Below are 15,261 nucleotides of genomic sequence, written 5' to 3'. Positions count from 1 at the left end.
TCCGCCGAGTCTAGCTTTCGTGAGCTCGATGACGTGTTTTTGCAGGTAGGCGCCCTTCACTTGGTTTTGTTTTCTGAGTACGTTGGCGGCGATTCGGGGTTCTTACTAAAATTAAAGCTATTACCGCGAGTTCTGATTGATTGAAGTATTGGTTTGGTTATCTTGGCTTCTAGCTAATGTTTTTTTTAATGTTTTCGGGGGAAAGTTTGCTTTTTTACGTTGAAGAACCCTCAGATTTTAGATAAAGGAGATGGCTTTAGCAGTATTGGGGAGTGTTTGACTTGGGCAATTATCTTCTGCAAAATTTTATGTGGGCTGATTTGCTAGGAGGAAAGTGGAAGAGAATCATGGAGTTTTATGTAAAAGGGCGTTGCTTAAAATGCAAAATCTTTTACAAGTGAATTGAATAGATTAGTGATAAGTTATTCAATGAGAGACTGAGAAAAGAAAACGGAAAAAAAAAAAAAACGAATTCATATCATTATGCCTAGATTTAGGGCATTTTATCGAGTAAACTATTGCGATCCATTTTGCAACGCTCAACTAGACTGAAGTAGGATGGTCGCATTTTGTGTCGTCATAATGGGAAAAATCACATTTTTGAGGGTCTTGGTGTTGCTTACCTCCTGCCTCCATGCTCTATGTGATATAGCTTCCATATAATTTTTTTTTTTTGCGGCGTGACAATCGATGCATTTGTCCTGCTCCAAAGGAGGAGCTCTCCGGGAGCTCCCCACCATCATCATGCTTTTGCCATTCCAAATTTTATGTTTAGCACCTGATGTTGTAAGCAGCTTGCTGAAGTAGCTTGTTCATTTTACAGACGCAGACCAGAATATGGCTGGGGGAGGTTCTGCACATAAGATTTGATGAGGAGACGGCTATTGCTGATTTACTTGCCGATGGAGAATTGCTGTATGTCTACTTTCCTGCTGCATTTCTTATTTCTTTCGTTTTCAGTAAGTGTATTTCCTAGTTTTTTTTTAAGTTCATATATGATTAAATTTCTCCACCCCTTCTGTGAATGAAGTGCGAGTGTGAGAATTGACATAGTAAAAAAGAGACATAAGTATATTTCCTAGTTTTTTTAGTACATATATGATTAGATTTCTCCACCCCTTCTGTGAATGTAGTGTGAGTGTGAGAATTGACATAGTAAAAAAGAGACATACCTAGGTTCATGTGGCACATATGCTGTCCTTAATGCCCATATTGTTGGAAGCTTGGATGTTACGGATAAAACAATTACTGAACCACCACCATCAGTTTAAGCTTCTGGGTGGTGTGACGCCATGATCAGTAACATAAGACACGAGCACCAGATTAAAAGATATTGGCTAAAGTCCTTCATTAAATGCCAGAAGAGGAAAATAATTCCTTAGTGCACGTAAATAACAGGTGCCTACTCTGCGAGGAGCCTGGGTAGGTTTTTTTTGGGGTGGTACACTACAATTGTTGGCTCACCGCTCATCAGCTGAAGCTCTTGATAATGTGGTGATGGACATGCATTTTGGTAATGATGCTATGTAAGAAGGTAACTATCATTTATTCTGTATATTGCATTAATGGCCTCCCATTAGAGATGCAATACAGAATAAGCCTCATATGCACGAAGTGTTCATGTGATATACCATTTAATTATGGTTTTCTATAAATATCAGACATTTGCATGGTTCTCAGAAATTATACATGCGTAAATGTCAAATATACATTGTGAAAACTTTCCTTTAGGGATAGGCAGCAATAGCAAACAAGAATCGGGTGTAGGCTGTTTGCTTTTAATTTTCATGGGTCACGGCCTATTCACCTTACTTATGTGGAGTTGAATAAACATACAATATTCAAACTAGCACTAGTTTCAGCTTTCCTATATAGAACGCATCTGGTTATTTGAGAATTATAGCATACTAGTTATTCAATACATGCCATCTACACTTAATGATCGCAAAACTATTCTTTTCTTTTGGATGATTCTTGCTTTATTGCTATTGCACAATTTCGGACATGTTCGACTTATGGATTTTTCTTCATCCCTACTAGGTTCCAAGTATCAAAGTTAACCTGGAAAATGCTTCTGAAAAAGCATGTAGAGTTGACGAGTTCAAAAGTGTATATATATGAGCGAACTTCATCTGGCAAGAGCGATGGGAAATACATGCCTTACCCTAAGGTTGATTCGTTTCTGAAGGTATTATCTGCCTGCCACTTACTAATTTGAAATATTTGTCATTTAATTAAAATTATACATATGTTACTTTTTAACTGAATCATAAAGTTTTTTCAAATAAAAATATGTCCATGGGTTTGGTCGCCGGAGAGTAGGGCGGGGTAGTCATGCTGGTCCGAGACTGCAACTGTGATCAATCAAGATGTAGACAGCCTAAGTCTAGTGTCAATTACTGCTGGGAGGTTAAGAGATCACAGGATAAATATGTTAACAGCTTAGACAAACCCCTTGTTTTGGCATTAGACGAAGTGTGATTTCAATGGAGAATCTACATAGTGATTGCTTGATGGAAAATTATTTTGGTTATGAAATTCTCTGTTTCTCAAGCATCTCCTCACCTTCAACCTGAAATGCTTTCTTAGAGTGTGGAATCATTCGTTCTCCCTCAGCCTAATCATTATAAAGTACTGGGCGATTTGTTCTTTTGTTTTTTAACAGAAGTGATTTGTTCTTTTTAATCTACAGACGTGCAATTATTCTTTTTTTTAATGTCTTGCTGAAACTTTGTATAACCTGCTGATAGAGAACTTCCTTCTGTTCATCAGGTATGCCAGATCCTGGGGTTGACAGGTATCGATTTGTTCTCTCCATCTGATGTTGTTGAGAAAAGAGATGTTCGAAGAGTCTGTATGTGTATCCGTTCTTTCTCTAAGAAAGCAAGGTTGGAGAATCTAAATGTGAGCACTGGAGGACACAAACACCAATATGTATTTTGTTCTATATTTAAGCTTGAACATGTTATTGAGGTCAATCTTCTCCCAGATAAAGAAATGAACTTTTCTGTTGTAGGTTCCAGATTTTGATAAAGTCACATATACAATTGCAATGCCTACTGAAATGGTCGGTGGTATCCGTAGAACCCTGGAAAAATCACAATATAGCTCTTCAAGTTCCGGTGGATATACTAGCTCATCTACTGAACCGATGGTATTATCTGTTATCACCAAATAGACTGCCAATATAGTTATCAGTTCTATCTGCTGACTAATATATTTTATCCTCTGTAGACAAGCCTTGGTGGACAGAACACTCTGCATTATGATTCATATTCCGAGTCTGACGAAGCAGAAAGCGCTTATACTGAGGTTGTGTTTCATAGTTCGTTCTCAAATGCTTCTTATGATGCTGCCAAACTTTCCAACCTAATGGAAATGGATTCACCTGAAGGAGATTTGGTAGTTGATGGAGATCTATCTAAGGTACAAACACAATTGAGATCAGATGCTCAAGAACAGATTGAAGTTGTTGATATAGCAAGCACGCAAAATTTTACGTTAGCTAATGGACGCTTTCCTCATTATTTGGATGGACTGAATGTAGTTGATGAAGAAGAAAATAATTTGGCTCAGTCTTCATCTTCTGCTATTAATATAAGCCATGAGCATCCAAAAGAAGAATATATTAACACAGTTAAACGCCCTTCACCGGAGGTTCAAACTATTATCAGCGATGATAATAGTATCTCGGAGCAAGATACAGTATATGAGAAGATATATGGGATAGAAAAGGAAGTAAATGCTGAAGGAAGTAATGAAAAGAGTACTATTAGTACCTTTAAGACGGATCCTAGCAATTCTACCGGTGATGGGAACAATATCATGTTTTACAGCATTGGTGATGGTGATGACCAAAGGGTGCCTTCTAAAATCTCCAGCCCCTCTGCGAGTTCTGTGGAATTGGATCGGAACCTAGAAAATAGACAAAAGACTGCTGATGAGGTTGAAGTAGGTTCAGAAGAGGAGTATGCAAATAATGACTATACTGCTGATAACTTCTCATTTCCACTGGTAAGTGATCCTAAAAGGGATATATTTGCAGAGGAAAATATTTCCCTGATGGAAGTTAAGATTTCTGAGAAAGAAGTATCATTCAAAAGGGATATATTTGCAGAGGAAAGAATTGATGGCAAAAATCAAGGAGATGCTCTGATCGGTTCCATCAAGGAGAATGAAGAAGCAGATGGCAATGGAAAACCAATGAAGGTAATATTTGGGAGTAAATGTTTCATATACACACGCCAAAAAGTCGCACATTAATAGAATCCGCGCTTTATAGTTATAATATCAATCGCTTTGTTCTTAACTAAATGTCCGTTATTAATTGGTTTGAATAGGGACCAGAAGGATGTGAGAAGAAATTAATGCCTGAGCTCAACTCAAATGGGAAGCCTAAAGAGAGAGCCAAAGGCAAAAAAGTGCTGAAATCTGTGGTGGGAGCAATGACATTGATCGGAGCTCTCTTCCTTGTTAACCATGTCAGGTACGGTGTTTTCTTTTCGAAGAATCTAATCCTACGTCGGTCCAACTTTCATTAACAAAGTCACGGCTTTGTTCTTACGACAGGCAGGGGAGAGATAAAGGCAAAAACACCGAGGAAAATACTGAGGTCAGTGTGCCGCGACAGAATGGCAAGCCAAGCCAGGAATTTCCTGAGCAAAAGAGGGTAGGCGTCGTTAAGCCTGCTTCCGTATACCCTGGAGAAAAGCTCAAGTTTTAGGGGGAGGACACACTAGATTTTAGTTCGCACGGTTTGGCTACCATCATTTTGAACTGTGATGAAAGAGCCAGTTTTAGCTGAGTTGGTCTACAGTTTCGTTATATATACGCTGTTTATTTATACACAGGAATACAAGGGGATGGTAGTTTCATCCCGTAGGCTTGTATCTTTAGCTGTTGAAAGGGGAAAGAAAATAATCGCGTGGCATACGCATGATTAATGTAATACGAGATGCGAGGTGTATGAAATGTATCCTAGGAACGAGACGATAAAATAACCTCGGTATGTAGTTCTTGAAATAATTTTGGTTGGTTTTTGCACTCGAGTAATTCGCTAAGAGGATCTCGTTCTTTGCTGCGGAATCTGATGGCTTCCATCATCTTCTCTGATGTCTCTATTATCTTTGGAGAGTCATGAGAAGCACGTGTGTACACCTGACCCTTCTCAGAGTACACGCAAACAACCTCCGGCAACGCTGTGTACACCTGACCCTTCTCAGAGTACACGATGGCGGATTCGCCAATTTACAACTTTATGAACTCAACCCTCTCGGCTCAGATGGGTTTGGAGGATGAGAAATCAATGAATTCGACCGTCCATGGCAATCCATTTAAGCTGAGAAACTTAGGTCGAGGAAAACATAGTCGCGCAAAAAGATAAAAAGTAAAGAAGGGAGATACGTAGGCGAAATTTGAACTCTCGCAATCACAAACACCCCAGATTTCTCTAGAAATAGCCAATTATATGTACATGAGGATACAATCCTTCGATGGATGAAACATCAACACGCCTTGCGAAATAACACATACAAACATATATATACATGTGTGTACAATTCCGGTCGTCTAAAAAAGAAGGTGTGGATATATACAAAACTCCCATAAAAAGTCGGAGCCTAAGATGAACCGGCCCTTGGCCCTTGGCCCATTACGTTACAGTTGACAGACAACCCTCCTCTCTAACATTGGTTAAATCTAAACTGAACACTTGTCCAAATGACAAAGATCTCCCCTGATTAACAACCCCTTTCATGTCTCTCCCCTCTCTCTAATTAGGGTTAGATAAGAGTTTTGGGGGTTTCATTGTTAATTTTCCTATAATAATAATAATTTGAAAAGGTTATTTGGGTCCTGTTACCGGTTCATCTCACACACCTTTAGGGGTATAGTATTTGGGGAAAAAAAATGGAAATGTTTGGACGGTTTCTGAAACACTCCGATAACTCAAGGCAGGTTTAGCAACATTTTTAAAGTTTAGGGGGTTATCTCAAAATAGAACATGATGGAGGTAGTGCACAGGAGAAAGTTTTCTTGCTTCCGTACCTAGATGTAAAAAATAAATTTTATCTGTTGTTGCTAGGTGAAGAAGAATAATCAGGGACTGATCCTAGAAATGGGAGTGATCTTCGGACAAATGGATGCTCTAATAGCTGAGAAGCAGAGGGCCTGTCAGATGGATTGACTTGTACGCATTGGGTGATGAAATCTCGGGCATCCGTCGAGATATTGGGGGGAATTGGAGGTTTTTCACCCTTTCCAACCTTGTAAAGTACATGTATCTGTAAAACAAGGGTAAAAAAAAAAAATTCATAAAGTATATTGCATCAGTTTAATTAGTTCGGAATATAAACGTTATGTGAAAGGGTTAGTGTCACATAGCCACACATATTTATGTGTGGTACATTCTCTTTAATTTTTCGATCTACCGGATACTTTGAATTCTCAGGATCACAAGGATATGCACACGGCCAACACTTAAGTAGCATATGCAGTCTTAGCAATACTTTTAAAGAATGTTGCTCATTATCAATATATCATATTGTTTTAATTTACTACCTAAAATTTAAATCGAATCGTAAGACGAACAATATCGTAAAATTACTATCAATAGATTACTCACCCATTCCATATTTGGATATGGAACCTGACGAGTTAACATCTCAAGCACAGTACAGCCAAGGCTCCATATATCAGCTGCAGGTCCATATGGCTGTCTTGGTTTAACAACCTGAAAAGATAAATGCCTAATGAGAAAAGGAAGCGAAGCAGTGTAGATGATGATAATATAATAAAATGTTTGCCTCCTTGGTAAATAGCATAGAAAGCACAGCAACTTATTACGATGACATATTTTGTATGTGCATCTAGATGGGTGGACACGTTACCATGCGCAGGCGCATGATCACCGCTTGAGGACTTGATTGGTCTTAAAAATCAGATCAGGTTGCAGTTGAAAAATTTTCAACTTAGAATCATGTTCCAGACCCATCCCCATTTAGTGGTAAAAGGCTTGGACGACGATGAACTATATCAAGCACACTTTCCCCTAGTTAAAGCAGCTTTTGTGTGTGATAAACAAAATTTCAGGTTTCCAGGGAAAAAATAATAATAAATTGGATTGAAAGAAAGCAACTGAACCTCTGGAGCCATCCAGTATACACTTCCTTTGCAAGATTTCAGCACGTTGATCTTGGTAATCTGAAATTTTTTACAGTCATAACAAAATAAAAAAGGCGGGGGGGGGGGGGATAAGGATCACAGATGCGCAGAATAATAAACCTGTTTAGCCAATCCAAAATCTGCTAATTTCACAGATCCACTTGCATGAACCAAAATGTTGGCGCATTTAATATCTCTGGCAAAGAAGAAAGCAGATAAAAAAATTACGAGATGAAGAAGACTTATCTTTCCAAATGAGAAATGTAATAAAAAAAAAACGAGGGCCATCAAGAGTAATAAAATAGTTTCCTTGCATTTAGAGTATAGGCATAGCCTGTTCCAGGTATTTTTAGTTTCATACTGTTTCTAGTAACTCAATGCTGTATAGCAAGTTACAGTGATGGGATGCAACAAAAAAAAAAGTAAAAATAAAATAAAAAATACACAGCTTATCACTGTTTCATCATTATGAATATGAGAGAAGGAAACAGGAAATAGAGAATGAAACTGCGGCAGGAAACATCATCTTAAGGAATTTGTGTCACATGCTGAAAATAGGAAAAATTAAAACAAAATTCTTAGGATTTTGTTTAAAACAAATAAGAGGCGATCAGAAGCCTTGAAACTTATGAAAAAATCTAGTGTAAGATATCATTAAGGAATAATATTAGAATGACAAAAAAAACCGAGTTTCTTTTCAGAAATCAGTTTAAAATAGAACTGAACTGGCCTGTGAATTTGAAAATTTTCTAGGAAATCATTAATATAGTAAAGCATGATCACAAAGTAAAGTCAAGGGAAATCTTTCAGGTATCTGTTTTAAACAAATGTAATGGTTTAGACAGTTGCATCACCTGTGAACTACATTGCGCTCATGAAGATAATTTAAACCCTTTAAAATCTGTCTGGTGTATGCAGAGACTTGGCTATCTCGAAGATGATACTTGTGATACAGAGATACTAGAGAGCCTTGTGTGACAAGCTCAAGGAAAATGAATAGTTTTTCTGGGTCCTGTAGAAAAGTACCCAAGAATCTATCATAAGCAGCTTATATACCAAAATACCAAGAATACAACACTGTAAAACTACTTGAAAAAGATTGAAATTTTGCTAATGGTGATCAAATTTCTACATAAATTTATACATGCATATTGTACAACCTCAATCCTGCTCAAGGTTGAGAAATTATAAACCTAAAGAGCATTTAACCAACTACCATGATGATGATTTTACCAGATAATCAACTATGGATGGAACATTTCATTTGCGCAACGCAAGAAAGTAACATTTTTATTAAATACAGAAATTAACATCCAAGGAGAACTGGGATCACAAGTAGTTGCAGTGCATAACTCAAGCAAATTAAGTATCAAAGGAATACTAGTATACTACAAATATAAGGCATTAATAATATCTAAAATACCAGAGCAACTATAAAAAATTGAGATGAAAGTAATAAAATTATCACACCATTCAATTTTATGTTTCAGATTCAACAGGGGCTCATTCAAATTCAACAAAAACGAGTCAAATCTGATCAACAGTACATGTCGAGTTTTAAGTTCTACTATTGTTCAACAGGAAAAGGTTATAAGCAATTTAGCAACCCATTTATTTCAGCAACAACCTCAACCAGGAAAGTACAATTGAACAAAAATAATTCTGCAGAGCTTACGAAAGTGAAGCTATAACCCCAACTGTACATACCTTCTCTGTTCCGTAGTACTGAACAACGTTTTCATGTTCAAACTGGCTTAAGAGAGCAATCTCCTGAAAGTAAATTTAAACGTGAGAAATAGCAATATCAACAGTCAAAAGGACTAAGTTAAAGATACATAAATATCTTCCATGAAAATTCAGGCGGTTATAAATATTAAAACAGTAAAATTGGTAACGTGAGGGAACACTAAAGATGAACCTAAGAAGTAAAAAACACAACATAAAGTATCAAGGAAACAGGACAAATAGACATTATTTCACCTGCTCAAGTTGAAGAATGCATTGTTGGGCATCACTTCCACGACCAAGTAAAGATACTTCTTTTACAGCAAAAAAGAAACCGTCACTGTCAAGATAAGCTGATAAGTTTAGGTATTCCAAGAGAACAAGCCAATGCCAACATAATTTAACTAGCAGAATGAACTTCGTAAGGCAAGGAAGGGAAAAACCTTCAAATCTTGCGTGTTTACTGTCAAGATAAGCTGATAAGTTTAGGTATTCCAGGAGAATAAGCCAATGCCAACATAATTTAACTAGCAGAATGAACTTCGTAAGGCAAGGAAGGGGAAAACCTTCAAATCTTGCGTGTTTATCAAGTTCTTTCATTAGTAGAAGATGCACGTTTCAATTCTTGTTCAGATTATTAAAACTGAGTCTATCATCCAGGTTAAATTTGAATATGATATAAAACATAATGGGTACCACAAAGTTTAGCAAGAATTGAATTATAAAATTTAGAAATGCAATATAGCAAGTTTTGTATAAAAGATTATTCTGAAAGAACACTGACAAATTTTCATCAATGAGAGGACAGTCTCAGGCAATAAAAGCAGATACAGGCCATATCATCACAGATAAAATTCCTTGTTCAGGAAGCTCAACAATCTGAAGGTACTTCACAATGCTTAAAGTAAGAAGCTTGGAAGATACGAGGTACAACACATATATTAATCCTTTAATGCTTTGTTATCACAATACTTTTGTAATTTTTGTCTTGTATTTAGGGTGTCAGGTACCCTAATATAATGGAGAAAGAATCCTTGTATGATATAGGCAAATTTGTGCCTATACGGACCCAATTCTCATGGTTGTAGAGTAAAATCCTATTCAGATAAGTTGACTCAGGGAGATGGACAAGGTTATGTATTTGAAATGATATTCATATAAGTCAAATGCAGGTAGAGTAGCAAGTCAAATACAATACATTTCCAAAATGAACCAGATAGGTTGACCAATCTCTCTGTGTTAGCTCTACATGGTATACTAAAACACCATCAAGTTGGATAATTGGGTTTTCAAAATGAATTAGATGAGATAAGTCAGCTAGCTATGCTCAAAGTCTATGGGAAATTCACTAAGGTTGAGACAGGGTTGAAGGTATTCCATCAGAGTATTGAAATGATATAGTTGTCTCATCTAGATCAGGTCCAATCCTTATAGCAAATGATGTATCTGAAAGAAGCTTGAAATCCTGACACTTATCATTACTAATAAGAAATTATCCATATCGTTTAAGTATTTCACAAACCGAATTGTTTCTAACCATTAGGTAATTTAAAGACACATCAAAAATTCATGTGATACACAAATACAGATCTAAGCACTTAATGACATCAAATGGGAGCAAAAGTCAGGTTGACATAGGCCTCCACACAGTCATGGAGGCAAAGGTACGTAACATCTAGGCATTATATATTTTTTGGAAAATTCTGTTCTAGACTATGGCATTTTTAGAAATTCTATTGCAGCCCAATATCTTTTCTCCATTACTTTTAGACCTCTAAAATCAAAGATTCATCCCTTTGTACACTGCACACAAAATATATCAAATTATAGAACTATTTTAGCTTTTGCTATCTTGATATAATAAAATTTATGACATTTAAGTGATAGGGAATTTCTAAAAATCTCAGATGCCTAAACACAATTTTATCTTTTTTTTAAGCCTTGCTAGTCTGGCCATTCCCCCCCCCCCCCCACCCCACCCCCATATGCCAGTTAAGTTCATAGCTGCTGAGGCTAAGGAATAAACATCTTTGCCATAGGTGCAACCAAAGAAGCCAACAAGATGAATGGAGCCATTATAAAAAAAAAAATAAACAGAATGCTCCAAAGCAAATAATAGTTTAAGAAGTCACAAAGAAAAATCCAAAATTTAGAATGCATCATCTACTTAACCCATTAATTCCGCTCATACACGGTCCAAATGACTCGCTTCATATCATCCTCCCTTACCAATCCTTGAATCGTCCTGTTGAATCTCCCAATCGGCGAGATATCAGTTGCAGTGCTCGACGAATCATCATCGTTAGACGTCGAAGTAACATCCTCCGAAGTTTCCGCTCTCAATCTCTCCCTCACCCCCTCCTCCTCCTCCTCCTCCTCCTCAGACTGATAAAATCTCCTTCTCTCCCCTCCCTCTTCATCATCATCATCCGGTGCGAAAGACATAATCAAATCCCAAGGAGACCCAACCTTCTCCAGCTCAGATCTCGACATCGTCGGAGGCGCCGATCGTGTCTTGATCGACATCGCATCCGGTGGGGTCAGCGTCGGCGGCCGGACCCCTTTAATCCCCCCATCCCTCGAATTCTGAACCACAGCTTCTGTTGAAGGCCTAATGGATTCTCAAAATCCCGCCCATTCTCGCAAACCCTAGCCGCTGGATCTGCGAGCTTCAGCACTCCTCCTCCCGAACTCGACTCGCCGGAGAAAACGGGACGAGGAAGCAGATCCGACGACGATCGTCCTCTCCCTGCTCGCCTCCCAGCGCGGCCGAGATCGCGAACTCCTCGGGTCCAGAAAGCCCCAAGCTCTGGCAAATCAAATCGAACCTCGCCTTCGATGCTCCCGCCAATTCGAAAGCTCGTCTGGTTCGAGTACGACGGCGAGAGGTCGAGGGACCGGGTGAAGCGGAGGGTCTCACGCGACGAGGCTCCGCCGCCGCGCGTCGTATTCGATTTCTTGGCGCGTTCCGCGCGATCGAGGCGCGCCCGGGGGCGGCGAGGGTCCATGACGCTCTTGCTGCCGCGATTCTTGCTAGGGGAGGAGAAAGAGAACATCGGGGGATTTTGATTCCATTAATAAAAGAAGGGGCAAGAATAATTAGGGTTAGGGTTTGACTGCTGCGATGAAAGTGAGAGTCGAGAACGCGGAGAGATCGGAGAGAGACTGGACTTTGGAGGAGACTTTTCAAGCTCGTCTTCTATAATGCCGGCGATTAGTAGCGAATATTAAAAATTAAAATTATGGTTTTGGCGCTGGCGGGTAATTAAACTACCTGATGACCGTACTGGATCCCAATATTTATTTGAGCTTTGCTACAGGGACCTAAAATATGAGACTAATAGAGGGGACAAGTGAGGTGTCCCCCTACTATTGGATAATGAGTTGGCTATCATTAATGATGGCCAACTCATTATCCAATAGGAGGGGACACCTTATTTGTCCCCTCTATTGGTCCCATATTTTGGGTCCTTAAAAAAATTTTAGCGAGGTTGAAAATATTATTTATTTATTTACATTGTTGAATATCAAAGAGCTTACTTGAGGGATCTTTGATCTCTATTAATATACAATGAATTATTACGTGGTTGGTTTGTTTGCGTATTGGCTATAACGAAGCTGATTTTTCTTCGGTCGTCGCAATTCACGATCTTTAATTCATCATCTGGTTTAAAAAAAATCATTTAAATTTTGGGGATTTGAATTGAAGAAAAAAAAGGTCAATAAATTCCTTTGTTGGATAACATATTTTTTGTTTCTCGAGTAATGTCGTACAATCACTTTTTGATTGTTTCTCTTGAACATCTCTCATTCTTCAAAGATGTCTTTGGATGTATCTGGCTTCTTAAAATTTTAAACACGCACATCATTTAATAAATATGTTCTATTTAACTATAGGAGGATCAAATTAGTAACAAATATTAAACTAAAGGGAAAACTTATAATTTAAAAAATATAAACTTTATTTTCGGAAGATTGGTAACTTATAAAATTTTCCTTCCTTTTGTGGCATGCTCGGTTAGAAATAATTATAATCAAAGGTACATTTATAACATTTTAGTTTGACCATTAAATACTTCGAACTATTCTTTGAAAAGAGACTATTCTTTCGCCTTCACCTTTTTTTTTTTTTTAATTTCACAACAACTTTTTAAAATCACAAGGCTAAATTGCACTTGGATATCCTATTGTTTCTTAAAAAGCCAGCAATATATCTCAAGTTTCGAAAGGGCTAAATACCCATATTGGTATTTTAATTCAACCCCATTTGTCAAGAAGGTATTTTAAATAAAAAAATCGACGTTAAGGCATTTTAATTGATTAAAATTACCAATTAGGTCCTTTTTCTCGTCGGCGACCACTTTTCCGGCGAGAACTCGTCACGTGCATTTTAATTCAACCGGTTTTCTGACGTGGCAGTGACAGGAAGAATAAGAGTCGATGCATTTTAAAATCCCCCATTTCTAAAATTGGTAAAAAAATTAGCGAAAAATTAGTGGAGAAATTACCGTATAAATAGAACCTCTTTCTCTTGCATCGATCCATGGCCGCGCCGGCGGTAATCTAGTCTGCAGTGATCTTCGTCTTCTCACTCTCTTCTCTCCGAATTCCCATGGCGTTTTCTTCTAGAAGTTCCTGGAATCGGGGGTTTTTGGCTGCTTCTGTTAGCGGTAAAGGGAAGATAATTGAGTTGGATCTGAGATCTGGAGTGAATGCGTGGAAGTTTGATCTTTGTTTTGAAATTTTTAGGGTCCAGGTTGGTTCGTTTTGGACTTAAATTGTGATTAAGCCACATCAGCAGCTAAAACCGAGCCACATCAGCAAACCGAGCCACATCATCAGCTAAAACACAGATTAAGTCATCACGTGTCACGCACGTGACGAGTTCTCCCCGGAAAAATGGTCGCCGACGAGAAAAAGAACCTAATTGGTAATTTTAATCAATTAAAATGCCTTAACGCCGATTTTTTTATTTAAAATACCTTCTTAGCAAATAGGGTTGAATTAAAATACCAATATGGGTATTTAGCCATTTCGAAAGGGAGATGTACAGTTTCCTATCTTCGATCAGCTAACCGTGAGAATATTCCCATGTGCTGCCTCACGTGACTAATTTAAGTGCAAACTACCCTTACTTGTTATATTAATTATAACTCTACGAACCCATCTCCTTACTAAATAATATTATTCTTTCTCTTCTTCATCTTCTTCCTCTTCGAACCTAATTATTTTCCCCAAATTGAAATCATAGAATGAGGGCCGCCTGTTGCACAGCTCGTCAACCCAAGATTAGCCCGTTCTCGCTCGTCCATGAGGACTAGAGTCGAGTATTAGGAGATAAAAGCTCTTGTTATTTTTTACCAGGCTAAAATACCAAATTGGTATTTTTATACGAATCATTTTGCCAGTTTGGTATTTTTAAAAACTCTGGCGACGATAAGGCATTTAATCTCATACTTTTTATCAATAAGTCACTTTTCTCAAAATCCAGAGAGAAAAATTGCTTTTAACCCCTTATCTCCCAAAATTATTAAATTTATACCCAAAATTTGTTAGACCCTAGAGGGGGGCTGATTAGGATCTTAAGCTAATCTAATCCGATTTTATGCCAATTAAAACTAATACAAATATATTATTACAAGATAGATATACACGAGTTATAAGCAAGAATAAGCAATATAAATAAAGAGATATATCCTAGCAAAGAGGTAATATATGCAAGGATATATAAACTAACACAATGGTGAAATAAACATAAACAAGATAAGAGTGATAGTGTAAATAAACAATGCAAACACACAATATGATCACGGAGTTCGGACCTTCCGTCCTACGTCTCCGCTCCCCACTCCCTGGGAGAAATCCACTATCACAACCGGGTTTTCTACGCTCACCCGAATAACGTTTACACCTCACAGTATCGGTTTTCAACGGTCACCGATCAACGTCTACACTCCACACCTCACAATACAGTTTTCTAACTAACCGAAAACTCTACAACACTCTCAAATAACAACAAATGATTTGTTCTCTAATACAAGGCGAGAACTCAATTAAAACACACACTCAATTGTTACAACTCTCACCAACCCAAATATACCATGTATAAAAATACAATAAGCTCAATTGGGTGTGTATAAACAATGAGTAAAATAAGATCTAACTCAATTAGCAAACTAGCAATAATAAGAATATGAAAAACAATAATAAAATTGCTAGAGAAAAGAGTTAAATAAATTTCTCTATAAACACAAAGGAGAGGATGGAGAAGATTGAGGATGAATCCCTCAATTGACAACGCAAGCTTCTTCCTTTGTAAACAAAAACCCCAAACTTAAAACAAACTAAACAAACTTTTAATATTTTTTTAAAACT

The 15,261-nt window shown here is 37.6% G+C and overlaps 2 protein-coding genes across 2 annotated transcripts; one reads left to right on the top strand and one right to left on the bottom strand.

Annotated features, from left to right (window-relative positions):
- LOC109847935 lies at positions 1-5,043 on the top strand (the record flags this gene model as incomplete). The annotated part of the gene is made up of 8 exons (XM_020417165.1): positions 1-45; positions 824-915; positions 2,041-2,188; positions 2,773-2,904; positions 3,017-3,154; positions 3,235-4,209; positions 4,341-4,486; positions 4,570-5,043. Coding segments are annotated over 8 exons (1,830 nt in total), but the record flags the coding sequence as incomplete, so codon positions are not given.
- Positions 5,414-11,506, bottom strand: LOC109848167 (mitogen-activated protein kinase kinase kinase 1-like). Its single transcript, XM_020417539.1, is given in 9 exon segments — positions 5,414-6,281; positions 6,623-6,730; positions 7,141-7,200; positions 7,282-7,357; positions 8,016-8,173; positions 8,869-8,931; positions 9,142-9,226; positions 11,059-11,123; positions 11,125-11,506. Coding segments are annotated over 9 exon segments (1,119 nt in total). The 5' UTR covers positions 11,413-11,506; the 3' UTR covers positions 5,414-6,065.

This window comes from Asparagus officinalis, chromosome 7 (genome assembly GCF_001876935.1).
Source record: "Asparagus officinalis chromosome 7, Aspof.V1, whole genome shotgun sequence".
NCBI lineage: Eukaryota > Viridiplantae > Streptophyta > Magnoliopsida > Asparagales > Asparagaceae > Asparagus > Asparagus officinalis.
This window is presented reverse-complemented; position numbering and strand designations above follow the sequence as displayed.